The following is a 27,756-nucleotide window of genomic DNA, read 5'->3' on the forward strand; positions in this document are numbered from 1 at the left end:
GTTTTCTTCTAAAGCATTTTTAAGAACATGGCACCCAAAAGAACAAAAAAAATCTTTATACAAGCAGGCGAACCGCGGACCGCGGCACTGATCCGCGCGACAGGGCGGTTCGTGCATTGGGAGCTCATATTGGACTGCAGCCATCCAATGCAGACTTCAGTAATATTCGCCGCAAAGCCGCTCTCGGCTCCGATTTGCATCAAATCGCTGCAAAATCCGGCGACCTTCTACAATCCCTCTTCCTCCTCCACTCCCATGGCTGCTCCTAAATGGGCTCAGAAGACTGTATCTCTCCCTCCCCATACCCGAGGCTGTCATCTCGTCACCCCTAAGGTACCCATCTTTCTTTCTCCTCGTTTCCTCTTCTCCTTCTTCCTCTTCTTCGTTCTAAAAATCATTAAAATATTTATTTTATGACCGTTCGATGTTTGCGAATCAGATATTGAAGGAAATCGGGCAAGATTTGTCGGGATTCAAATGCGGTCTTGCTCATTTTTTCCGTAAGCAATTTGAGCCCCTATTGTAATTTCTGGAAACTCCTCCGTGTTCCGCGTTGGATTGTATTTTATCTGACTTTTATTTTAATCTTCAAAACGTTCCAGTGCAGCACACGAGTGCTTCTCTGACCATAAATGAGAATTACGACTCGGATGTACGGGACGATACGGAGACGTTCCTCAACAGGGTAGTTCCAGAGGTAACTTTGTCCCCTTAATTAATTTTTATCTTTTGCAGCGATCCCACTACTTCAAAAAAAGGCTTCACTTGGTGCCCGTATGTTTGTAGGGAAGGTCTGCACCTTGGAAGCATACACTGGAAGGTTAGCATATATTTGTTTCAATTAAAGCGATGATTTAATCTCAGATCCAATGCCTCTGATTTTTTCTTTTAACACTTTAAAACCATCCTCTGGGAGAACTTATTAGCTTATGCTGCCTAACACGGTCACATTTAGATTGTGGGCGGTTTTTAGTTAATAGCCACCCACAACTTTAAAATATGATTGCCAGTCTAAAAAATGATGAGCTTATACAGTATAACCGAATACTATCTCCGTGTATGGTGAATATTGTTACGCTGCATTTGGGAGAATAAATTTTGGGTCTTGGATGGATTTGGGTGGATTTGGATAAAATTTAATATAATTTTGAATACATCTTGGCCAAATCCATGCTATCCAAATTCAAGGCTGTCCCAGACATTTTTTAGCATTATTTACTTTCTAGTTCTTGTATGTGGGTGTGTGGGAATGGGAATGAGTACTTAGTTATTCTTCCAACAAATAGTTTGGGTTCAAGTTTATTAGTGTACTTCACTCCAACATTTTGTCATTGAGTTTCATCTAATGAGATCTATATTTGGGATCTATTGCTGCCCTTTTATGCAATAATGTCCTAATTATGATGGTAATAGCAGACCAGTAGCCCCAGGCAAGGTTTACCTACAAATTTTTAAGTGTTACAATAGAAATAGTTGTTATTGGAGCTGTAAGTACTGTGACTGCTCACTGCTGGCACCAGGCTCATAAAGGCCAGTATTGTTATTATAGTCATTAACTCCCTGTGCCAGGATTGGGGAATTTGTGCACCTGCTGCTTTCCTTGGATCTGCTAGCTGTTTCTCACATTTGTCCTTTAGAACTGAACCCTAATTCTCCATTACGTATGACAAGTACAGTAGGCAACTATCATACTATTGTAAGTTAATAGAACTGAGATTGAAATGATGCGTTGGCGACACAAGGGCTGTATGATTCATTGAGTTATCATAAGTGGAAAAAGCTTGCTTCAACCTGTTATCTAATAAATGCATCCATTTATAAAGTCAGGGTTTGTAGCAAGTATAACTCTAGAGTTACATCGGTTATTTGAGTAGCAAATACCATGAAAAAAATTATAACTGATTGAAGAAGTCATTCATAGCTGCATAGTGTATACTTTTTATCTTTTAAATGCACAAACAAAATCCTTGAGATAATCATATGATTACTATTCTGATTGATTAGATACCACTCCTTGTTGACATTAGCACTGCATGAGCCCAAGGATAAGCTCTAATGCCATTGTTGTACACAGCAAGTGGCAAGCACTAATGTAAGGGCACATTAGAGTGTAAACACCATCCCCATATAAGGTTTTGCATCTGATAGATCATGCAAATCCCCACTTGCCATGAGTGTGGTACACATAAGTAAGGAATAGGTCGAACATATTACTTCAAGGCCCATCTCACCCCTCAAAAAGAGGCGTATGGCAAGGGGGGAGAAAAATTGCTAATAACCTCTTCAATTCGGGCAGGCAACACTGGTGCCAAGAGAATTGTATGAGCCACCAAATTTGCATACCTGCAAACCCCCAAACTTGCACAAATGAACAACCAATCACCCACCATCATGTACCAACTGCACTACAAACTCATGAAATGTACCACAACTTAAGAGGCAACAAAGGCAAACAAATAATATTTAAATGTTAAACAAAAAATTGTTAGAATAGCTTAAATAATTTATTGAATCACGCAATAAATTGAGAAATCCTTGTTAGAGATGATACATCTCTTGCATTGGGTCCTTTGACATTCCTCCCCCAAGATATATCTTCGGCACCACGAGTCACTTGTATGGAGAAGAGGTAGAAGATGAATGAATGTTTTGTTTGCATTATGCATTTGCGTTTAACAAGATATAAGTTTACAAGGGGTGTTGTTAGCTAATTCCTTCAGTGCAAGGGATTATTATGATTAGTTCGTCATGCAGTTAGTGAAACTCTCTAGCATCATCCCAATATCTAACAATTAAGACATGAATAATAGATAGGAAAATATTCCTAAAAATTGTAGTGTCAAAGTTTAATAGAAATTAACACTTACATCACTGTAGGTGTTGCTAGGGGAATTGAGAGGGTCATGAGAGATTTCCTTTGCTTTGGTGTTAGTGAGAAGAAGGATCATTTGGTTAGTTTGAAGGTTCTGTGTAGGACTAAGGAGGGGGGAGGGGTTGGATCTTGGTTATTTGGTGTCTAAAAATATCGCTTTTTTGGATAAATGATTATGGTGGTTTCCTTTAGAGGAAAATTTCCTTTGGCATGAAGTTATTGAAAGCAAATTTGGCAGGAATGGGTGGATTTAAAGATGGGGATAAGGGACTCCTTTGAGAGTTCTTGGAGTTGTATTTCACAACTTTACTTTCTTTTTATCTTGTTTACTAAATTTGCTATTGGCAATGGGTTCATATTTGTTTTTTGGGAAGATATTTGGGTGATTGACTAGGATTTGTTCACTTCTTTCCCTTGTTTTATTACATATCACTTTACAATGGGGTTATCTCCTTCTTCTTGATCATTAATGGGGAAAACTTTTCGTAAGATTCCAATTTCGTCAGTCTCTTAATGAGGTGGATGAACTCTCTGCCTTTGTTAGGTTTGCTCAAGGTTTATGTCTTTCCAATTGGAAGAATACTTGGTTGTGGTCTATTCATTCCTTGGTTGAGTTTCTTTTAAGTCTTTTTTTTTTTTTTTAAATCATTTGATTTGGATAAATGTGTGGTTTGGAGCTTTATGGTTGTATTTGGAAGGCCAAAGTTCCCTCGACAATTGAAGCTGTTATTTGGTTGGTTGTTTAATAGAATTAACACCAACAATATGCTGTAAAGCAAGAGGCCTTCAAAGGCTTTATCTCCGGATATGTGTTCTCTTTGTTTTAATAGTTCAAAATCTGTTTCTCATCTCCTTCTGCACTGCAATTTTTTGTGGACAGTTTGGAATAAGCTTTTGGCATGTTTGGAGAGATTTGGGCGTGTCCTCATTTGGTGGAGGATATGTTGGCTACTTCCTTTCGGGGGTTTGGTAGGAGTGGAGATTGTTTAGAGTTGTGGAAGTGTGGGGGGTTTTTGCCATTTTGTGGGGTATTTAGTTGGAGAGGAATTCTTGTGTATTTATGGGGAATAAGATGTCTGCATCTTTGCTTGGGATAGAATTCAGTATTTGTCTTCACTTTGGGCTCTTGCAGATGTGTGTTTTAAGGGGATGTGTGATGTAGGACAAATATTAGAATTTATATATATAGATAGAAGGAGAGGAGGAGGAGGAGGAGGAGGAAGCTGCAGGAGAGAGAGAGAGAGAGAGGGAGAGAGAAAGAGAGAGAGAGAGAGGGAAACTGCAATTTGATTCAGACAATAACTGTACATTCACTAACATGTCCAGCCCTTAAACCACTAATACAACTAACATATATTTTACAAATATGATCCAACTAAACACATAGCAAATACTAAATGAAGTCTCTAAAAAATACAAAGAGGTCCTCCATACACATCTTTCCTTCTAAATCTTCTTAAACCTACACCTAAGATATGTGCCTAATCAGCGGCCTAAGGGGTAGAGGTGGTCCTTCATCATTCCCCTCAACTGAAAGGAGCTTTGCTCCACAAAGTGGGAGTATAAATATGACTCTAGCAAGTTAGGAGCTCTGTCACGAACATCATCATTGGCAAGCCATGTAGCATCTTACTCCGGGTGACCTCTCCATTGAACCAAGTAGCGATGAAAACCACCATGGGGAGACATCAAGAACTCATTGTCCAAAATAGACTCCAATATTCCTTGTGGTCTAGAAATATAGGGAGGCTGAGAAGCTTTTGAACCTGTATGGGCATCAAATGGCAAACCAAGTGCCTCAGTAAGGTGTCAAAATTGGACTAATGGTCATATGAGTAGGTAAATCAGGTAAATATGCATTAGGTCCAAGTTTCTTAAGGATGATTGAAAGGGCCAATGGCACGACCATGTAACTTTTTAAATGAATTTCTAGGGTAGTTCTTAGGTCTTTTAGGAACCATGACACTATCACTTGTGAAAACTAAGTTGTAGTCCCAAGAGGGGGGGTGAATTGGGTTTATAAAATTCTTTTAAGTCTTTTTATAAATTCAGAATCTTTTGTATACTTAACAAACACACAAGAATGCTTTGATTTTAAATGCTCAATTAAATCAACCACAATCCACACTCAATCTCAACACAAACCAAATACCTTTAATATTAACAATCAATCAACCACACGATACTTAACCAATCGTGAGAGCTGCAACACTTCCTTGATTTAGCATTTGCAAAAACTCAGCTTAGAGTTTTAAATAAAGCCCTGAATGAATGAATATTGATGCCCTTCTTTTAACCAAGATTTCTGCAAACGATTAATCAACGTACTCCCTTTAAGGTTTTCGCAAAAGATTAATCAACGTACTCTCTTAAATTAAAAATTTTCCTAGTCTCAAATTTTCAGCTACTTGCACTTGGAAACACAATTTATATTTGCTGAAACATTAAATAGAAAGGGTAGAGAGTGAGACCGAGTTTTTTACGAGGTTTGACCTATACCCAGCCTACGCCTTCGCCTTAGGCAAGACCACCTAAGGATTCCACTAGAACGTTCCTTTGCAGGGGGAACAAACCGTTTACAATCCCTCCTTTAGGGTGGAGTCCCCTTTCCAAGCGATACCTCACGCTCGGTACAACGATCCAATAACCTGAATCGTCAAAGAAACAAGGAAACGAGAAAGATTTCTTTTGTACAAGAGATGCTCTCAGATAGAGCTGGTTAGTACAGATAAAACTCAGCTAATATACTTCAAAACAAATATCAAAGAAATTGAATTGAAGCTCAAGAATTATTTCACCGGAATTCTTCTCTTGATGTGAATCAGCAACTCAGAGGTTTGAGCTCAGAGAAGATTGATCAGAAACTCAGAATATTTCAGCAATTCTCAGTATGAATGTGTGAGCAAGAGAGCTTTGAGAGAGAAAGAGCAATATGGCTTGAAAGCAGATTTTCAATTTCTTGGTATTGATTTGATTTGATAAATCATGTATTTATAGGCTCAAAAAGTGTTTAATTTGTGTTGCCCAAGTTACTTAGAGTGTTTCCCAAGATTATACAAACTTAAAAAAAAAAAAAAACGTGACAAAAATGTAGAAACTGAGATTACTTTGAAAAAAATAAGGAGGCAAGAAAGATGCAAAAAGGGCCATTAGTGAAGCTAAATATAGATCATTTAATAGTTTGTATGATAGATTAGGTACAAAAGAAGGGGAAAGATGTATTTAAACTTGCTAAAGCTAGAGAAAGGAAGAGCAAGGACTTAGGAAATGTAAAATGTATAAAAAGTGAGGATGATATTGTCTTGGTTAAGGACAAAGATATTAAAGAAAGATGGCGAAGTTACTTTAATAAGTTGTTTAACGAAAACCAAATAGAAGACTTAAACTTAGAATTGTCAAATGAGGAAAAGACTAAAAATATAAGATTTATTCGCAAAATTAGATTTAACGAAGTTAAGTTTGCACTAAAACAGATGAAAAATGGGAAAGCTATGGGACCAGATAACATCCAATTGAAGTTTGGAAATGCTTGGGTGATAACGGAATTATATGGTTAACTAATTTATTTAATACAATTGTAAAAATTAAGAAAATGTCAGATGAATGGAGGAAAAGTACTTTAATACCTATATAAAAAAATAAAGGAGATATTCAAAATTGTAATAACTATCATGGAATTAAACTTATAAGTCATACGATGAAACTATGGGAAAGGGTAGTTGAACAAAGATTAAGGTTAGAAACGAAGATTTCAGAAAATCAATTTGGCTTTATGCCTGGAAGATCTAACATAGAAGCTATTTATCTTTTAAGAAGATTAATGGAATAGTTTAGGGAAAAGAAGAGGGACTTGCATATGATATTTATTGACCTTGAAAAACATATGATAGGATACTAAGGGAAGTTCTATGGTGGGTTTTAGAAAAAAATGGTGTATGTTGTAGGTATACCGATGTCATTAAGGATATGTACGATGGAGTAATGACTAGTGTAAGAACTATAGATGGAGAAACTAGAGAATTTGCAATTACCATAGATGTACATCAAGGATTTGCTTTGAGTCCTTATCTTTTTGCTTTAGTGATGGATCAATTGGCTAAGAATATTCAAAAGGAGGTTCCATGGTGTATGTTGTTTGCAGATGATATTGTATTAATTGACGAAACTAGGGACGGAGTAGAGGTTGAGTTAGAATTATGGAGAGAATCTTTGGAATCTAGAGGCTTTAGGATAAGTAGAAATAAAATAGAATATATGAAATGTAATTTTAGTAATGATAGGAGGAATATTGGAGACAAAGTTAAATTTGATGCTGAAGAAATAAATAGCACTTGTAGATTTCGATACCTTGGATCTATTATGCAAGCTGAAGGAGAAATTGAAGATGATGTAATGTATAAAGTTAAAGCAGCTTGGGTAAAATGGAGAAGTGCTTCAAGTGTGCTATGTGAGCGTAGAATATCCTTAAAATTGAAAGGGAAGTTTTATAGAACAGTTATAAGACCAGCTATGCTATATGGATCAGAATGTTGGGCGACGAAGAAACATAATATCCAAAAAGTAGAAGTTGCTGAGATAAGAATGCTTAGATGGATGAGTGGTATAACATTGAAAGATAAATTAAGGAATGAACATATTCGTGGTAAGTTAGGTGTAGCTCCTATAGAAGATAAGATAAGGGAGGGACGACTCAAATGGTATGGACACTTGCAACATAGGCCTTATAGTGCACCTGTCAGGAAGAGTAACTTAGTTATTGTGGGGGGTAGTATAAGGGGTAAGGGTAGACCTAAAATAACTTGGGAGGAGATAGTGAGTAAGGATTTAATATCCTTGAGTCTATCAAAAGAAATGGTCCATGATCGCATAAATTGGCGGAAAATGATTCATATAACCGACCCCACTTAGTGGGTCTGAGGCTTGGTTTTGTTGTTGTTGTTTAAAAATTATAGCCGTTAACAATGGTTAGGCGCCTGAGGCTTCGGGGTTAGTCGCCTGAACCTTCTGAACACAGTGTATATTTTCAACTTGAAACAGGGTTAGGCGCCTGAGGTTGCAAGGGGCAGGCGCCTGGGCCTACACTGCCTGTTCAGAATTTTTGCAGAAAAAATCTTCTGGCGCCTGAGGTCAAAAGTTCAGTTGCTTGAACAGTTATAAAATCTGTTTTTTTAGTTTAGTTTCAAAAACTCTTAGCCATCTTGCTTTGTTACTTTAAAAAGTTTTTTCTGGCCTTTTCAAAATAAGGTCTCTAAGTCCATATCAACCCTTAATGAGCTTCAAAGCATTTCAAAATGATATCTATGGTGAAGTACTTACATAAGTCATCCTAAAGTCTTAAACAATCTAAGCTTGAAGTCTTTATATATGTCTTTGCTTTGAATCCTCTTAGACTTGAGCTTGAGTCATCTTTAAGCTTCCACATGTTTTGAACATCTTGGTCCTCTTGAGCTTTCTTTTGATCATTATGTTGATGGAATATGGCTTTCTGGTATGTGTGATCTTGAACTCTTTGATCCTTTTGAACTTTGTCATGTAGGGTTGCCTGAAATATCATCACTTAAACAAAACATGTTAAATTAACCTTTATTTGTTATCATCAAAATAAGATTCGAAAGCTATGTTAGGCCAACAATCTCCCCCTTTTTGATGATAACAAATAAGGAGCAAAGATGAAAAAACCTTGATAAGGCTCCCCTTTACAATAAGCATGCCTTTTAACAAATATGAAAAAATGATGATTTCAAATATGAGTAAGTTCAAAACTCAATAAGTCACAATCAATTATATTGCATTATAGCTCATGTCAACATATATGCTTATGATCTCATTCTTCTTATGTTCTCATTTTTCTCATTATGCTTATTTTTGCTTTTACTCCCCCATGCTTTAAGTCATGTCAAGATTATGTGTTTTGCATATTTAGCATGCTCTCATGTTCTCGTGGTTGCTCTCTAAGATACTCTCTTCTCATGTTTGCTCTCCAAAATATCTTTCCCCCTTTGACATCAATCAAAAAGTAATGAGGAGCATAGGCACAAAGAGTCTTAGCACATAAAGAGCATAGTCATATTGCACAAAGTCATAAGCAATAGAGTTACAAGCCAAAGTAAAAGAAAAGAACAAGCAAACAAAAACCACAAAGACTAAGCCAATACATAGATATGAGTTTAACAAATCAAGCATCATCATCATCATCATCATCATCAGCTTCAGCTTCCTCTTCATCACCTTCCTCACTTTCTTCCTCAGATTCTTCATTAAATGAAGCATCACTCCGAGGGGCAGAATTGGTATCCATAAGATCAATACTACGAGATGAGCTAGCCCTATACTGCTCTATGCGAGTTAAGCACTGATCAAGTGACGAACAAGTAGTATGGAGTGAGGACACATTCTCTTGAAGGGATTGAAGACCTGATCGCATATCTTTGCTGAAAGTAGAGAATTCATGATGGAAGGGGATAAACCAAGCAGGTGTGTCAGCTACTGCTGCTGGCCTTTGAGGTCGTCCTCCTTTCAAAAACCAACCCTGATCATGCTTTTCATATCCCATTTGCTTGAGGGTTGTGGAAGTGAAAATGTCATACCTTGAACGTTTGATGAACAGTTCAGTGGGGGTAGTAACGTTGAGTTGAGCAAAGATAAGGTTCAGAACACGACCATACGGAAGAGTGACACGAGTAGCTTCCAATTTAGCCCACATCCATTTCAAAATTAGGCTAGAGAGATCAAGTTTCTTCCCTTTTAGCAGACACCATAACACAAAACAATCTACGTAAGAGAGGTGATCATATGAATCAGCCTTTGGTAGGATGTTGTTTGTGATGATTTTCTGAAGTATTTGGGCTTGAAGATTTAGCTGCTTGTACATAGGAGGATGGCCAAAATAAACAGGTTCCTCTACCCTAATTAGTGGCAAAAATTCTTCCGGTGTGAAACCTTGCTCTAGAATCCATGTTTGAGTAAAAGCAAGACATTCAAATTCACCCGGGGTGATATGCAAAATAGGAGCCAAGATTTGTGGAGTTAAGACGATCTTCTTTCCTCTAACCTCAGTGGTTAGGACATTTTCTTCATGGATCATATTTGCATAAAAAAATTTTACTAAGTTGGGATACAATCCTTTGGCTTGATAAACTACAAAATTCTTCCAGCCAATATTCCTAAACATAGGTAGGATTTCCAGAAATTCTGAATCAAAGAAGGTTGTATCTATGACCTTACCAAAAATTGGGTCTGTAGAACGGAGATGAGATCGATATCGAAGCTTCGATTGAGGAGTGACAAGCCATTTTTTGATGTTATTATCATCTCGCCCAGAAGAAGATCCTCGATTTGCCGTAGTTTTGGTGCGAGACATCTTTTATTTTTGGAGGATGAGACAAATAAGCCAAGTGAAACCTTGGAATCCGTGGGAAAAGGTGTAGGAGAGTGATTGGGAGGATTTGATTCAAGGGATTTTGAGTTAGGAGTCGAGGGAAATCAAAGGTAGGAGCCTCGGGTGAGTGATGGAGCAGGGTTCAATAGCCTGGAGTCTGAAGAGTTAGGGTTTTCACGTTTAAAAATTTATAGAACCCACGAGTTCAGGTACTTGAATATTTGATTTTAGTTGCCTGGAGATTTATGAATGAAATTCTCAGCAGGCAGTAGCACCTTAGTTGCTTGAGCCTCCAAAATACACAGCTCAATCGCCAAACCCCCTTACTCTTTTAAATTTCTCCTTTTACTCAACATGAAATCTTCCTAAATCACTTCCCTACTATGAAACAACCCAAGTTCTCTTCTAATTGATATAAATCTTTCTTCGGGAAGAGGTTTTGTCAAGATATTCGCCTATTGGTCATTTGTATTTATAAATTCAAGTAGTATATCTTCTTTTTGAACGTGATTTTTTAGAAAGTGGTGTCTTATGTCAATGTGTTTAGTTCTTGAGTGTGATATTGGATTTTTGGAGATGTTTATTGCACTTGTGTTATCACACTTAATTGGTATGGCTGAATATTCTAGATTATAGCCCCTTAATTGTTGTTTCATGTACAAGGTTTGTGCACAACAACTCCCAACTGCTACATACTCAGCTTCAGTTGTGGATAAGGCTACGGAGTTTTGTTTCTTAGAAAACCAAGATACTAGGGATCGTTTTAGAAAGTGACAAGTCCCGCTTGTACTTTTTCTATCAATCTTACACCCTGCATAATCGGCATCCGAATAACTAATCATTTTGAATCCGGTGTCCTTAGGATACCAAAATCCTAAATCAATTATACCTATTAAGTACCTTAGGATTCTTTTCACAACTATTTGATGTGATTCTTTAGGTGCTGATTGAAACCGTGCACACATGCATATACTAAACATTATATCCGGCCTACTAGCTGTTAGGTATAACAAACTTCCTATCATACCTTTATAATATTTCATATCTACTGGTTTCCCTTTTTCATCTTTATTGAGGCTTATGGAAGTACTCATGGGGGTACCTATTGACTTACTACTTTCCATGTCGAATTTCTTAAGCATATCTTTTATGTATTTGGATTGATTTATAAAAGTTCCATTCTTTGCTTGTTTGATTTGTAATCCTAGGAAGTAGTTCAATTCTCCCATCATGCTCATTTCAAATTCCTCTTGCATACATTTAGCAAATTCCTTACATAGATTATCATTAGTTGCGCCAAATATGATATCATCTACATAAATTTGGATTATAAGCATGTCATCTTTCTTAGTTTTTGATAAATAAGGTACTATCAACATTTCCTCTAGAAAACCCCTTTTCTAGTAAGAATCCACTAAGTCTTTCATGCCAAGCCCTAGGGGCTTGTTTCAAACCATATAAAGCCTTAGTTAACTTGTACACATAATCAAGTTTCTGAATGTCCTCAAAGCCTTGTGTTTGTGCTACATATACCCCTTCATTTATAAAGCCATTTAAAAAGGCACTCTTTGCATCCATTTGATACAATTTGAATTCCTTATGAGATCCATAAGCTAAAAACATTCTTATTGCTTCCATTCTAGCTACGGGAGCAAATCTCTCATCATAGTCTATTCCTTTTTCTTGGTTGTATCCTTGAGCTACAAGTCTAGCATTATTTTTTACCACAATTCCATTTTTATCTTTTTTATTTCTAAATACCCACTTAGTTCCAATGATTGAGTGGTTACCCGGTTTGGCAACTAATTTCCATACTTTATTTCCTTCAAATTGATTTAATTCTTCTTGCATGACCATTATCCATGAGTCATCTCTTAGAGCTTCTTCAAAATTCTTTGGTTCATCTTGAGATAAAAAAGCATAATGATTACATAGATTTTTCAAAGAAGATCTTGGAGTTATACCTCGTGATGGTTCTCTTGTTATTTGATCTTTCGGATGATTTCTTACATATTTCCATTCTTTGGGTAATTCAGTATTTTCAACAAAATCATTATTTGATTTTACTTCATTTTCTTCTTCTTTTGCTTCTACTATGTCTAATTCTTCTGGTTTTTGAGTAGTTTGAACTTCTTTACCTTTTATTGATTTATTGAATGGATTTTCTTCATCAAATGTTACATGAATTGATTCCAAGATTGTAAGAGTTCTTTTTTTGTATATTCTAAAAGCTTTGCTCTTCAATGCATACCCTAAGAATATACCGTCATTAGCTTTTGCATCAAATTTACCTAAATCATCTTTATCATTTTATACAAAACATTTGCATCCAAAAACATGGAAATAAGAAATGTTAGACCTTCTACCTTTCCAAAGTTCATAGGGAGTTTTATTTAAACTTGATCTTATTGAAACTCTATTTATCACATAGCATGCGACATTTACCGCTTTAGTTCAAAAGTATTTTGGTAGATTATGTTAATTTAGCATCGTTCTTGCCATTTCTTGAAGAGTTCTATTCTTTTTTTCAACAACTCCATTTTGTTATGGAGTTCTAGGTGCTGAAAAATTATGATTAATTCCATATTCATTGCAAAATTTTTCAACATTTTTGTTGTTGAATTCTCTTCCTTGATCACTCCTTATATTTGAAACATTATATCCTTTTTCATTTTGAAGTTTCTTGCATAAATTTATTAACATGTTACAAGCTTCATCCTTGGAGGCTAAAAATAATACCCAAGTAAACCTAAAGTAGTCATCAACTATGACAAAGGCATATTGCTTACCTCCTATGCTTTGAGTTCTAGTAGGACCAAACAAATCTAAATGAATAAGTTTTAAGGGTCTACTAGTAGGGATATGTTTCTTCTTTTGAAAACTTGTTTTAATTTGCTTTCCAATTTGGCAAGCATAAAAATTTTTATCTTTTATGAATTTTGTATTTGGTAAACCTTTGACTAACTTCTTTCTAGATAAGTTTGATAATAGATCCGTGTTTGCATGTCCTAGTCTTCTATGCCAAAGCTAACTGGCTTCATTCATGGCAGCTAAGCATGTTACATCTTGAGAGATTAAGTTTTCAAGGTTTATACAATATGCATTATTTGCTCTATAAGCTGTGAATAGAATTTCATGTTTTCTTGGATTTTGAACTATGCACTTATCTAGCTTAAAGATTATGTCAAACCCTTTGTCACTAAGTTGACTTATGCTTAAAAGGTTATGCTTTAATCCATCAACTAACAAAACATCATCAATTGTAAGTGAGGGTTCTTTACCAACTTCACCAATTCTGACGATTTTACCTTTAGCGTTGTCACCGAAGGTTACATACCCTCCATCTTTTTGAGCTAGGGTGGTGAACTTTGTTCTATCCCCGGTCATATGTCTTGAACACCCGCTGTCCAAGTACCATTTTTCCTTTGATGGAGTGGTCCTAAAGCATACCTACAAGGAAGGATTCTAGGTGTTACTTTTGGAACCTAAACCTTCTTAATTCTTTTTAAGTTATATCTAATTTTGGTGTTCCCTTTTCATTCATTTTTGATTTTGACATACTTCTTTTTAAGTGGACAATTAAACTTTATGTGTCCCTTATTCCTACACAAGTAGCAAGTAGTGTTTTCATGTATATTTTTAGAAGATGTACTTGCACAGTATTTTGCTTCTTTTACAAAGTATCCCCTAAATAAGTTTTTCTTTTTTTTGTTTTCAATTCCATTGTAACCAATTCCTTCTTTGTTACTATTCATCCTTTGTTGTCCAATCATCTTTTCAAAGTTCCCTTTTCCTCTAGTAAAGTTGTAAATGATTTTATCTTTATCTGCAATTTTACTTTAAGATCACTTATTTCTAGGTCTTTCTTGCTTTCACCATTTACTTGTAATTTTACTAACTCTTTAGACGTGTTATTAATTTTTTTCATTAGATCTTTAATATGAGATTCTTTTTCTTTTTCGGCTGTTTTAGAACTTTCTAGTTGATTCTTAAGATTTTTATTTTGTTCTTTCAAGACTATGTTCCTTTTAGACACTTTAATGAACCTATTATGTGAGGTGAATAATTCAGCTTGGATTTCCTTGTATGAAGGCATACTTTCACATGAATCATTACAAGACTCTCCACTAGATTCTTTTGATGAACTATAATAAGAGTTTACCTCAGCATTGTGTACCATAAAGCACGTGTTGGCAACTTCTTGTTCACTTGATTCATCCTTCGATTTGTTTGAGCTTGTATCGTCCCATGTAGCTTTCATTGCCTTCTTTTTCTTCTTATTGTCTTTCTTCAGTCGTGGACAATTAGGTTTAATGTGTCCGACCATCGTACAGTTATAACATGTAGGTGGTTCATTCTTAGTTTCCTTTGTGTTTGTTTCTCCTTTGTTAGTTTTTGATCCTTTAAACTTTCGAGGGAATTTCCTATTCTTTCTGAAAAAATTTCCAACTCTTTTAGTAATAAAGGCTAGTTCTTCATCATCTAATTCGTTGTCCTCATCTTCATCACTAGAACTTTCTTTGCCAGCCTTAAGGGCTATTAATTTCTTATTTTTATTATTGTTTTTTGAAATTCTTTCATTCATCGCTCATATGTGAGAAGGGATCCGATTAACTCATCAAGGGAGGTATTTTTCAGGTTTCTTCCTTCCGTGATTACTGTGGCCTTAGGTTCCCATATTGGAGGAAGTCCTCTAAGGATTTTTCGAATCATTTCATATGTTGAATAATTTTTCCCTAAAGTATTTAAGGAATTTATTATGTGAGTGAACCTAGTATACATGCTAGTGATAGTTTTATCAGGATTCATCTTAAAAGCTTCATACTCACTAGTGAGCATGTCGATTCTACTATCTCTAACATCTATAGTTCCTTCATAGGTTACTTCTAACTTGTCCCAAATTTCTTTGGCTGACTTACATGCCATGACCTTATTAAACTCATTTACGTCTAAGGCACAATACATTGCGTTCATGACACTTGAATTTACTTGCATCATTTTATAGTCATTATCAGTCAAGTCTCGTTCTTCTTTAGAAACTTCTTTACCATCTACTAATTTAGTAGGAATGTAGTCACCATGTGTGACAACTTTCTATGCTTTCCAATCCATAGTTTGAATATATATTCTCATTCTTTGTTTTAAAAAAGTATAATTTAAACCACAGAAAATAGGCAGTCTAGTTGAGGATTGACCTTCAGTAAAAGGGGCTACACCTAGGTGTGCCATTTAGACCTTTATATAGCTTCTAATTAAGATTTGCTATAACTTATCTCTGATACCAATTGAAAACTTTGGTGTAGTGCCAAGAGGGGGGATGAATTGAGTTTATAAAATTCTTGCAAGTCTTTTTACAAATTCACAACCTTTTGTATACTTAACAAACACACAAGAATGTTTTGATTTTAAATGCTCAATTAAATCAACCACAATCCACACTCAATATCAACACAAGCCAAATACCTTTAATATTAACAATCAATCAACCACACGATACTTAACCAATTGTGAGAGCTGCAACACTTCCTTGATTTTGCGTTTGCAAAAACTCAGCTTAGAGTTTTAAATAAAGCCTTGAATGAATGAATATTGATGCACTCCTTTTAACCAAGATTTCCGCAAACGATTAATCAACGTACTCCCTTTAAGGTTTCCGCAAAAGATTAATCAACGTACTCTCTTAAATTAAAAGTTTTCCCAGTCCCAAATTTTCAACTACCTGCACTTGGAAACACAATTTATATATGCTGAAAAATTAAATAGAAAGGGTAGAGAGTGAGACCGAGTTTTTTACGAGGTTCGGCTTATACCCAGCCTACTCTTAGGCAAGACCACCTAAGGATTCCACTAGAACGTTCCTTTGCAGGGGGAACAAACCGTTTACAATCCCTCCCTAAGGGTGGAACCCCCTCTCCAAGCGATACCCCACGCTCGGTACAACAATCCAATAACCTGACCCATCAAAGAAACAAGGAAACAAGAAAGATTTCTTTTGTACAAGAGATGCTCTCAGATAGAGCAGGTTAGTACAAATAAAGCTTAGCTAATATACTTCAAAACAAATATCAAAGAAATTGAATTGAAGCTCAAGAATTATTTCACCAAAATTCTTCTCTTGATATGAATCAGCAACTCAGAGGTTTGAGCTCAGAGAAGATTGATTAGAAACTTAGAATATTTCAGCAATTCTCAGTATGAATGTGTGAGCAAGAGAGCTTTGAGAGAGAGAGCAATATGGCTTGAAAGCAGATTTTCAATTTCTTGGTATTGATTTGATTTGATAAATCATGTATTTATAGGTTCAAAAAGTGTTTAATTCGTGTTGTCCAAGTTATTTGGAGTGTTTCCCAAGTTTATACGAAGTTTGGGGCACAAGCAATATAAATTTGAATTTTAAAACTTTTAAAAATTATAGCCGTTTACAGTGGTCAAGTGCCTGAGGCTTCAGTGTCAGTCGCTTGAACCTTCTGTACACAGTGTATATTTTGAACTCAAAACAGGGTCAGGCGCCTGAGGTTGCAAGGGTCAGGCGCTTGGGCCTACATTGCCTATTCAGAATTTCTTCAGAAAAAATTTTCAGGCGCCTGAGGTCAAAAGTTCAGTCGCATGAACAGTTATTAAATCTGTTTTTTCAGTTCAGTTTCAAAAACTCTTAGCCATCTTGCTTTGTTACTTTAAAAAGTTTTTTTTCTGAGGTTTTCAAAATAAGGTCTCTAAGTCCATATCAACCCCTAATGAGCTTCAAAGCATTACAAAATGATATCTATAATGAAGTACTTACATAAGTCATCCTAAAGTCTTAAACACTCTAAGCTTGAAGTCTTTATATATGTCTTTGCTTCGAATCCTCTTAGACTCGAGCTTGAGTCATCTTTAAGCTTCCACATGTTTTGAACATCTTGGTCCTCTTGAGCTTTCTTTTGACCACTATGTTGATGGAATATGGCTTTATGGTTCGTGTGATCTTGAACTTTCATTTCTTTGATCCTTTTGAACTTTGTCATATAAGGTTTCCTGAAATATCATTACTTAAACAAAACATGTTAAATTAACCTTTTTTTGTTATCATCAAAACAAGATTCAAAAGCCATGTTAGGCCAACAACTTGCATTAAACCCTTTAGCTGTACAATGTACATCTGCAGCAAGTTTATAATCCATATAACTTATAGCAAGTTTTCGCTTAACCTCAGTATGCAGCTCATGAATGTCATGGACAAAGGACTCAGTAGGCTATAAAATACGGGTATTTTGGTTTCAAAGGAACAAGATCAATGGGTGCACGGGGTTTGTAACCGAATACACACTCAATGGACTCTTACCTGTGGACCTATTCACAGAATTATTATAAGCAAACTCAACAGTAGGTAGCACCAAGTTCTAATTTCCCTGTTTTTCTTCCGCATCACACCCAAGTAGGTCACCAAGACTACGATTCACAACCTTAGTTTGGGGGTGGCAAGTAGAAGAAAACAAGAAGTAAGTCCCACACATTTTCCAAAGTGTCTTCCAAAAGTACTTGGAGAACTTGATATCCCTATTAGACACTATTGAGGTTGGAAACCCATGCAATTTGACAACCTCTCTAAAGAAAAATTTAGCTGCATGAGATGCATCAGAAGTTGTATTACATGGAGCAAGATGCGCCATCTTGGAAAATCTGTCAACAACAGCAAATATGGAATCATCTCCTTGGGCTGTTTTTGGGGAGTCCAAGAACAAAATCCATACATAGGTCTCTCCAAGCTATGTGTGGCAATGGTAGAGGCGTATAAAGGCCAATGTTGTGTCTCTTAGCTTTGGTTAATTGACAAGTGTGAAACTAAGGCACTATCCTAGCAACATTCTTCTTTATGGAAGGCCAATAAAACCTATCCTCAACTAAGGCAATGATTTTATCCCTCCCCAGGTGACTAGCTAACCCTTCGGCATGCAATTCCCAAACTACAGACTAAAGAACAAAAGAGAAAAAAACCATCCCGAATTAGCACTCCAACATATAATGCCAATCATGCCGAATATCAGAAAAGCTCATCCCCTTAAAAATCCCTTGTCCCACACACTAAAGAGAAGCTAAATAATGTATCTTTTCCCAAACCACCACCTGAGCCGTCTTCTTCCCTAGAAAAATGCTCGAGTTACGCTCCATCCACAATCCCTAAAAAACTGCAAAAAAAACACATTTCCAAAGCCTTGCCCTTTCCTTTTTCCTATCAAATCCAGAAAAAATCACTGCCAAAAAATCTTCCACTATTGTAGAACTCACCCAACATTTGCCAAAAATGCCAAATAGCTTATTCCATACACTCCAAGCATAGTCACAATGAATGAACAAATGCGATGATGATTCTAAATCATTAAAGCAGATAATAGATATGTACGGGGATATAGCCTTCAAAGGTCTTCTAACCTGCAGCAAGTTATTGGTAATAATTCTATCAAGTACAACCAACTAGATAAAAGCCTTAATTTTAAAGGGGACTTTGGCTTTCCAAATGGAACTATAGAGCGGAAAAGAAAAACTCGTCCTATCCAAAAAATCACAAAAATATTTACGCAAATAAATCCCTGAAGGATCCAGAGAACAAGACCGCCTATTCTCCTTTAAGAAAAACGACAATTATGTAATAAGACTAGCAAAGAGGATAACTCTCCCATCTCCCTATCATTTAACAATCTACGGAAGTGGAAACCCCAGAAGGCAATGGATCACTCGAATCAACAATATAAGAAGATGGACTCATCCTGCCCTGAGCTTAGGCGAAAAAGGCATGGAAAAGAGGCAGACAAAACTACGTTCCCCAGCCAAGAATCTCTCCAAAATCATATATTACTACCTCTACCTTCCAAGAATTTACTATGGGGAATGAAGAGGGAATAACTCCGAGAGATAGCTTTCCACGGACTCTTCGAGGAACATCTAAATCTCAAATTTGTATCCCATCCATTCTCATCTAATCCCTACTCACTCTCCCAGTCATCAAAAGGGCGTCTCTAGGCCACAAGACTCCTCGTTTTGCAAAGGTAGGGGGAGGGCCATCAATGTGTACACAACCTTACCCTTGTTTTTATGTAGGGAGGTTGTTTCCTGAGACTCAAACCTATGACCAACCTGTCAAAAAGGAGCAACCGTACCATTGATCCAAGGCTCGCCCTCACTCTCCTATTCATCATTAAAAAAAAACCTATCCAGCCAACTAGCCCTCTCCCCCTAACCGACTTGAAAACATAGAATTCTCCAGTGGAATATCTCTTAGTCCACAACACATGGGAGGTAAGGTGTAGGTAAGGGAGGTAAAAGAGTTAAATTTTGAAGATCATTAGTTGGAATGTGAAGGGATTGTGGGACTTTAGGAAGAGGGGTCTGATTAGGGAAGTATTGACTAGATACTTTCGATATGTGCTTATTTATGAAATTATGCTTGATAGTTGAAAAAGCATCAAATGTAGGAATAGATTGAATAGGAATGGAAGGATAGCTTCTTTTGACCAAAAGGTTTTCAAATCCTCCAAAGGAACTCGTATCACATCATCATCCAGCCTCCCCTAAACAAAAAAGGATCACCTATCAACTGAAATTAAATTTTGCTCAAAAATAGGGAAAGTGGGCAAAGATCCCTTGGTAGTCAGATCATGTACTTAGAATGGTTATCACCCACTTGTGCATCTTCAGAGATAATTTTAGGACAACTTTATTTAGCTTGCTTCTGTTTTGGCAAAAGGGCATCTCCCATAAGCACATGGTTGTTAGAATCCATGTCAAAAACACACCTTGGTATGTACGACAAAGTATCCTCCCCTTCAGAATCATAATCTATGGACAAACCTGTATTAGAATCATACATACTGCCCAAATCATATTTCGAGTCAAGAGATGAAACATCTTATGATTCGGCATCAGCCAGAGGCCTCTACACATTCTTTTGATCAGACAACAATGTTGAGAAAGCATGACTAATGGAGATGTTTCAGGTTTGGAAAGATCTACCCTGCGATTTTGGACACTATACCTCCCAGAGATCAATGACCCTTTCATTGGAGCATTTCTAAGCACGTTGGCAGAGGACATGCTGATGAGAGCCTTTGAAAGACACTCACCTTTTCACCATGCTCATTGAACTATTGGACGTTCATAGGACACAATTGGAACATCACAAGCTAGGATTTTGGTGATCTGGTCGCCAACTGATTTATCCTTGGCCATGGTCAAGTCCAGCGCACGGAAGAAGAATCGCTAACTGGAAACTTGCTCTTCCTCGAGCATATGAACTTGCTGAATCCTCCCTCCTTCATTAGCCTTCTCTAAACTCAAGAATCTACCCCGTGCATTCGACAATAGTTCAAGACTATTGGAACTCTGGCAGTGCTGGGAACAAAACCCCTAAGACCCACCTCAAAACCTCGACTTTCAAACCACAAGACGCACATCTTCCTTATAACCCATAGGAACTCATCCTTCTTCAACAGGATGAACGATGCATGTCCTTGGGAATTTTGATTTATGAAAAGTCAATAAATCAAGACGATCCAAGTTAAATACCATCAGTTCAACCTTAAATGTAAAATGATCACCCATAAAGCTTTGAAGTTCTTGACGAAAAGTCAATTTCCATAAAAGAATGGTGTTATTTTTAATAGTAAATTTGGATAGTTGAATTTATTTCATCATAGGATTTAATAAAAACTATTCGAAAATTCTTACACAACAACAACAACAACAACCAAGACTAATTCCCACTGGGTGGGATTGGCTACATGAATCCTTGAGATTGTTGAATCCTTACTATCTCATTCCAAATTGTTCTAGGTCAACCTCTACCCTGCCATTGACATTAGCTAGCTTAGTCCCTCTGTGCATTATTTGGCCTACGTTGCATGTGCCCAAGCCATCTCGCCCGTCCCTTATCTTATCTTCTACAAGTATTATGCCTATATTACCACAGATGTCTTCATTCCTTAATTTATCTTTTAGAGTCTATTTTATTTTGACGTTTAGCATTATTATTAATAATTAGAGTTTGGTTTGTAATAAGTGTAAGTAAGGGTATTATGGTCATTCCTATTGTACTCACATATATTATAAATAGAGAGAGCGACCTATTATTGAGTTTAGGTCTTCCATTTTACCCAATTATTCAACATGGTATCGAAGCTAGTTACCAAGAGGTCTTGGGTTCTAGTCTTGTTGCTTGCGTTTACTGTGTGGCATTTAAAAAAAGTTATTATTTTCCCTATCATGGATGCTATTTATTGTGTGTTTATCTCTCCACGTGTTGTCGGGCTGCACGTGTGGGGGAGTGTTTGAAGCTTGATACACATTCTTTGAGTCTACACCATACTACTCCGATTCCTTGAGTTTTATTGACCTTAATAAGTCTCTTCCTCTGCCTTGCCTTCCAGATCCAAACCTAGTAATCTATGCTCAATCCTCCTACATCTTCATCCATTTTGAGTCCTCGTTGCTTGGATCATCCCAATTTGCAAGTATACACACTTCAACTCAAGACGGGGAATTGCCTCCTCCAACTTCTACTACTGTGCCTCTAGTTCCCTCATCGAATGATTTTATTTCTCATGATGTTGATCCTCCTATAGCTGTTCGAAAAGGTAAACACACTTGTACCCAACATCCGGTATCTAATTTTGTTTGTTATGATTTCTTGTCACCCTCTTATTACTGTTTTGTTAGTACTCTGTCTTCCGTTGCTCTTCCAAAGTATACTTCTGAAGCCCTATCCCATTCTGGGTGGAGGACAACAATGGTTAAAGAGATGAATGCACTACATGATAATGATACTTGGGATTTGGTACCTCATCCTCTTGATAAGTTTGTGGTTGGTTGTCGTAGGGTGTATGTGAAAGTCAATCTTGATGGTCCTGTGGCTCCTTTGAAGGACTACCTTGTTGCTAAGGGGTATACTCTGGTGTATGGTTTGGATTATTTAAACACATTCCCTCCAGTCGCTAAACCTGCCTTAATACATTTGTTCATTTCTTTAGTCACCACTTGCATTGGCCTCTACATCAATTAGATGTAAAAAATTCTTTCCTACATGGTGATCTTCATGAGGAGGTATATATGGAGTAGCCACCTGGGTTTGTTGCTCAGGGAAAGTCAGACTTAGTATCTCGACTTAATAGATCATTGTATGGATTAAAACAATCTCCAAGGGCATGGTTTGGCCGTTTTAGTGCTATAGTACTTGAGTTTGGCCTTCTTCGGTGTGTAGTAGATCACTCTGTTTTTTATTGTCATACTCCATCTGGCGGGATTTTGCTCATTGTGTATATGGATAACATTGTGATCACCGGTGATGATGATCGAGGCATCCAAGACCTAAAGCTTTTCCTACAAAGTAAGTTTCAGACCAAGGATTTGGAACCATTGAAGTACTTCTTGGGTATAGAAGTATCGAGATTTCGTACAAGAACTGTATTGTCACCGAGAAAGTATGTTCTTGATCTTTTAGGTGAGATAGGACTGTTGGGATCCAAACTTGTTGATACACCCATGGATCCCAATAGTAAGTTAGTGTCAGACATGGGTGATTTGTTGCTTACCCATGTTCGTATAGGAGACTTGTTGGAAAGTAGAATTATCTCACAGTCACCTGACCAAATATATCCTTCGCAATAGGTATTGTGAGTCAGTTTTTCGTTTTCTCGAGAACAAGTCACTAGGATGCAATAATTTACATTTTGAGATATCTCAAAGATGCACCAGGGAGAGGTCTCTTATATCAGGATCGGGTTCACACTCATATTCAGGGTTATATGGATGCAGATTGGGCCAAGTCACCTTCCAACTAAAGATCCACAATTGGGGATTGTATCTTTGTCTGTGGTAGTTTGGTGTCTTGGATCTTGGAAAAGTAAGAAATAAACTGTGGTGGCCAAGTCGAATGCTGAGTTAGCATACAGGGCTATGGCGCACACTACATGTGAACTTGTTTGGCTGAAGAACATGTTGAAAGAGCTAGATTTTTCACATTCTTAGCCTATGGAGTTGATGTGTGATAATCGAGTTGTTATTCATATTGCCTCCAACGCTGTTTCGAAGTTGATTGCCATTTTATTTAAGAGAAACATGTATGGAAGCTCATTACAACCACTCATGTGAAATCTGAGTTTCAGCTTGCTAATTTGTTCAACAAAGCCTTGGGAGGTGCTCGTTTGAAATTCATTTGTAGAGCATATGATATATATGCTCCAGCTTGAGAGGGAGTGTTAATGGATATTTAGTCATTTAGCATTATTATTAAATGTTAGAGTTTGGTTTGTAATAAGTGTTAGTTATTAAGAGTATTATGGTCATTCCTATTGTGCTTGACATATATTAGAAATAGGGGGAGAGACCTATCATTGAGTTTAGGTCTTCCATTTTACCCAATTATTCAACAGTCATGCTGCTCATCCACTTTAGCATTCTCATATGGGCAACTTTCATTTTTTGGATTTGTTGTTTCTTAGTTGGCAACAACCAATGAATGGTACTCAAAATTTAAATATTCAACATAAATCTAATCATCTAATGTAATGCTGTCTAAAACGATTAATTTCAATAAATCTATTATAATAATATTTTCATAGTAAATGTCATAATTCCAATTGTATAACCCAAAAAAATTTGTTACGCAAAATCTGCTTTTCGGACTACAGTGTTGCATGATTAAGAAGCCTAACATGACGTCCTTCACATAAACTTCATCATATTGTTTTCCCCTTATTATTTCTATTAATGTTGAGTTGATACTTCTCAAACACATCAAATAGCAGTCTTTAATTTTCCATTTCCCCAATCTCAATGCCCCTCCTGGGAAGCATTTTCATCTGTAAGAGGTGATGATTCAGAGTTCTGCATGCTAATGGAAAGTAGCTTCCTTAGTTGAATTTATTAATCAATATTTTTAGGTTTCGTATTTACAATTTTTTTATAAAAAAAAAATTAGATAAAGAGAAGATATGTTAAGAAAGAAAGAGAATACAAACTAAGAGGACAATCCTCAATAAAGAAGACTAAAACAGGGGGAAAAAAAAGCCCAAAACAAAACTTCCTGCCAACCAAAACACCTAACAAAATGCTGCCTAAAAAAACCTCCTTTCAATCCCCTTCCATCATATTTAATAGAGCATTGCAAATTATCCATTTCTCATTGCCCCTTCTTAACCTCCTTTATCCCTTTCCCTCTGGATCAGCTAGCCGCAGACCTTTTGTATCTAGCAGATGTTGAAAGCAGGATACAGGGACAGGCAAAATACTGGCCTCATTCTGTTTAACAGTGTCTCTTTCTCACCTATTCCACCTTTCTCCAAACTGGAAAATTCGCTCTAAATCATCCATGGAGTTGGAGACTGAAAAGACAAAACTCTCTCTAAATCATCCATCAGAGATGAAGACTTAAATAGATCAAAGAACCTTATCCAAACCTGAGTTGTTCATGGACCTCATCTGTAAGTAGCCCATCGTCATAATCAAATTCACCATTCAGCTCATCATCCCCATCTGATACAATCATACATCACCCATTTCTTCTCAGTAGGATTTTCCTCACTAACCTTCTTTTTTTACATCGATTTTTGAACCATTTGAAAGCTCCTTGGTGTAAAAACTGCCTTCTCTATGTCTTTTCAAAAACTTAACTGCATTCATATCTACCTTGATTTGCCTCTTAATTAAGGAGTTGCTTTTTTCCATATTCTTCTGCCTTCATAATTGCTGAATTTTCGGCAGTGCAAGGTTTTGCCATCCCATCCATCTCCACCTTGTCGTTAGTACTCGCATCATGTTGATTCCCGGCCTAATCGGCTAGGGATCTCTCTGGTAAGCTCATCAGTATTCAAGTCATCCCTTCCCCTCTTCTCTTGGCCCACTGGAATAAACTCATGCTGCCCACTTGCACTAACCACTCCTGCTGGAGTGGATGTGCTGCAAAGCTGTTTCTCCACCACCTTCTCACTTTGTCTAAGACCATACCTCCTGCACCCATCCGTTTCAAAACCTTGCACGGTATGAACCTCTCCTACACTTCCATTCTGCTGAGATAACTGCTGGGTTTGATTTTTATTCAACTGCATCTCCTCACTTTTATGTTGGGCCCCTAGGTGGGCCTGTGAAGAGGCAGTCCCTTTGTGGCCCGAAAAAGCCCCTTGTATAGTAGAGAACCTAAAAACCCCCTGAAAAAGCCCTTTGATTTCAGAATCCCTAGCCGAACTCATTCAAAGCTCACTCCACCCTTGGCTGCACACACGATTGCCCCCTACTCACAAACTCTAGTTTCACAGCTTCACCCAAAGCCTCGTGGACACCAGCCATTGCTGCTCCAACACTCACTGATTGGGAACTTCCTCAGTTCCCGTATTGCCATTGACACTTTGTCGTGTCGGAAATACCAGAATGAACCTCCTTCCAACTCCAGTGATCATGAATCCCTGAAGGTTGAGCCACAACTTTGTCACTTTGCTCATCTTCTCCGATACTACAATTGTTTGCAACTCCTGCAAAAACCTTTGCCAACCTTCCAATCCATGCCTCCTCCAGGGATGAAGATTGAATAACCCTCGCGGATTGTAGATCCTGCTCCAGAAAAAAACCATGCTGATTTGATTTAATCACCACCTAAATATTATCTTGCTTAACTTCTTGTAACAAGTGACCTGCTCCAATCTTGTTAAAAACAAGGGCAGATACTGGAATACCCCACCGTGCAGCTGATGACGTAATCTTTATCTACCTGCTGCGATTCGCAGATTTCTCGTTATGTTGAGCAAAACCCCCTATGCCAACCTTCTTCAGTTGCAGATTGAAAGTTTTTCCTTCAATCTGCATCGATTTGTAGAACTCTTCCATCCTAGTTTTGAACAAATCCATCAAAGCAATCCACAAAACCTAGAGTAGAGAACAAGAATGAGAGCAAATGTACTAGCACAAGTCATTCCCAAATGCAGAAATGAATCATCCATTTCAGCTCAAAACAAACCTAGGAAAGGAACTCCTGAGGAAATCGATATATAATGGGCATGAAGTTATAGTTCAACTTTTCATTTTTAAAGAACGTTAAATTTGCTCTAGTGATGCTGTTTGATTGTGAAAATGCTACTTTTGCAGGCCCAGATGACATGCCAGCTCACATAAAGTCATCAATGTTTGGCTGCTCGCTCACGTGTGGATTTTCATATATTCTTAAAACTATTTATTCATTTTAAAACGTAAAAATTATTATTTTATTTTTTATAGCTTTGTTATTGAAAATGCTATCTACTTGCCTTCATGTTAATGCAGAATTCCAATCACAAATGGGCAGCTCAACATGGGAACTTGGCAGGTAAATCAGACCAAAGTTAATGTATGACGTCTGAATTTATTTGATGTTCATAAAAGTTTTACTGGGTTATATATCATGAATTCAATCCATATTTAAAAATATCAATGCTTCTCTTACTAACCAAGCATGCTCCAAGTACAATTTTTTAATTGAATGATGCTTAGGATCCATAATATTTTAGCTTGGTGATAAAAACTAGAGGTAAAAAAAGATAAGAGTTATGCATCAATGACAGATGAGTTGTTTTAGGACTTGTGGTTTGGCTTGTAGCATCTAAGAAAACAGTGTGTAGCCTACATAAAAATTATTAACAGCGAACATGCTTAGAGAACATTTCTTTGCCTGGAATCGGAATGAAGGAAAGCATTTGGTGCATGCTAGGAACCAAAATAGTTTATAGTGGTCCCATGCCTTTGACCGGAATCAAGTTCCTTTGGCAAAGTGAAGTGGTAATCAAACTGAGGGATGGTGGGGCTTCAATTAATTTTACAAGAACACCCTTTTTCTCTCATATGTAACCTTCTACCCAAATGCTCCTCTCTCATTCGCACCTAGGGTCAAGTTGATTTTTCTTCTTCACTCATGCATACTTTTAGTATTCATGTTAGATTACTTCAATTGAGTTTAGCTATTGTCAAAATGAAATCATTGGCTCAACAAATGGCTTTCTCCCAAAAGTCTAAAATACAGCATTTGGATTATCTCCATTGTGGATCATTTTGCACTCAGGATTTTCTTTTGTTAATGGTTTAACAATATGTTGGAAATATTTATGGTATCTTGCGATTGCATATATTAATGTTTGAACATTAATTAAAGAGGAGCTGGTTTACTGCCTGCCTTATCATCTAATTCTTTTTTTCTTCTTCTTTCTTGTTCTATGGTTTAGGGGATTTGGCTGTGTGAGCACCGTGACTCAGCTACTTCTCGCAAAGTTGTGGTTACTATTAATGGCATATAAGTTGCTAAAGGCAGACATGTCTTTTGCTTTTGTTTGTATGCGATACTACAGCAGACTTGGGGATCAATATCTGCTTCACCTGATTGTGCATGCACTTAATATTCTGATCTTCAATTGCCGTATTGCTTTGTTACTGTAGAGGAGATATGTATTTAAGACGTTCACGATTGTGAATAATATTGTAAAAACATTATGGGAAATGCAACTTTATTAGCTCCACAAAA

General features: G+C 36.9%; 1 protein-coding gene across 1 annotated transcript; it reads left to right on the forward strand.

Moving 5' to 3' along the window:
- LOC131162991 (uncharacterized) lies at window positions 1-27,756 on the forward strand. The gene is made up of 7 exons (XM_058119651.1): window positions 1-333; window positions 440-500; window positions 603-697; window positions 787-820; window positions 26,355-26,409; window positions 26,529-26,571; window positions 27,461-27,756. The coding sequence occupies exons 1-7, from the start codon at window positions 28-30 to the stop codon at window positions 27,530-27,532; spliced, it is 666 nt and encodes a 221-aa protein (XP_057975634.1). The 5' UTR covers window positions 1-27; the 3' UTR covers window positions 27,533-27,756.

Source organism: Malania oleifera, chromosome 8 (genome assembly GCF_029873635.1).
Source record: "Malania oleifera isolate guangnan ecotype guangnan chromosome 8, ASM2987363v1, whole genome shotgun sequence".
Lineage (NCBI taxonomy): Eukaryota > Viridiplantae > Streptophyta > Magnoliopsida > Santalales > Ximeniaceae > Malania > Malania oleifera.

Bases quoted from the DNA above. Each gene is read 5' to 3' on its own strand.
- LOC131162991 (XM_058119651.1), top strand. From the start codon at position 28: ATGGCACCCAAAAGAACAAAAAAAATCTTTATACAAGCAGGCGAACCG. The intron at 698-786 runs GTAACTTTGTCC...GTATGTTTGTAG, and splicing joins TCAACAGGGTAGTTCCAGAG to GGAAGGTCTGCACCTTGGAA. The intron at 821-26,354 runs GTTAGCATATAT...CTACTTTTGCAG, and splicing joins TTGGAAGCATACACTGGAAG to GCCCAGATGACATGCCAGCT.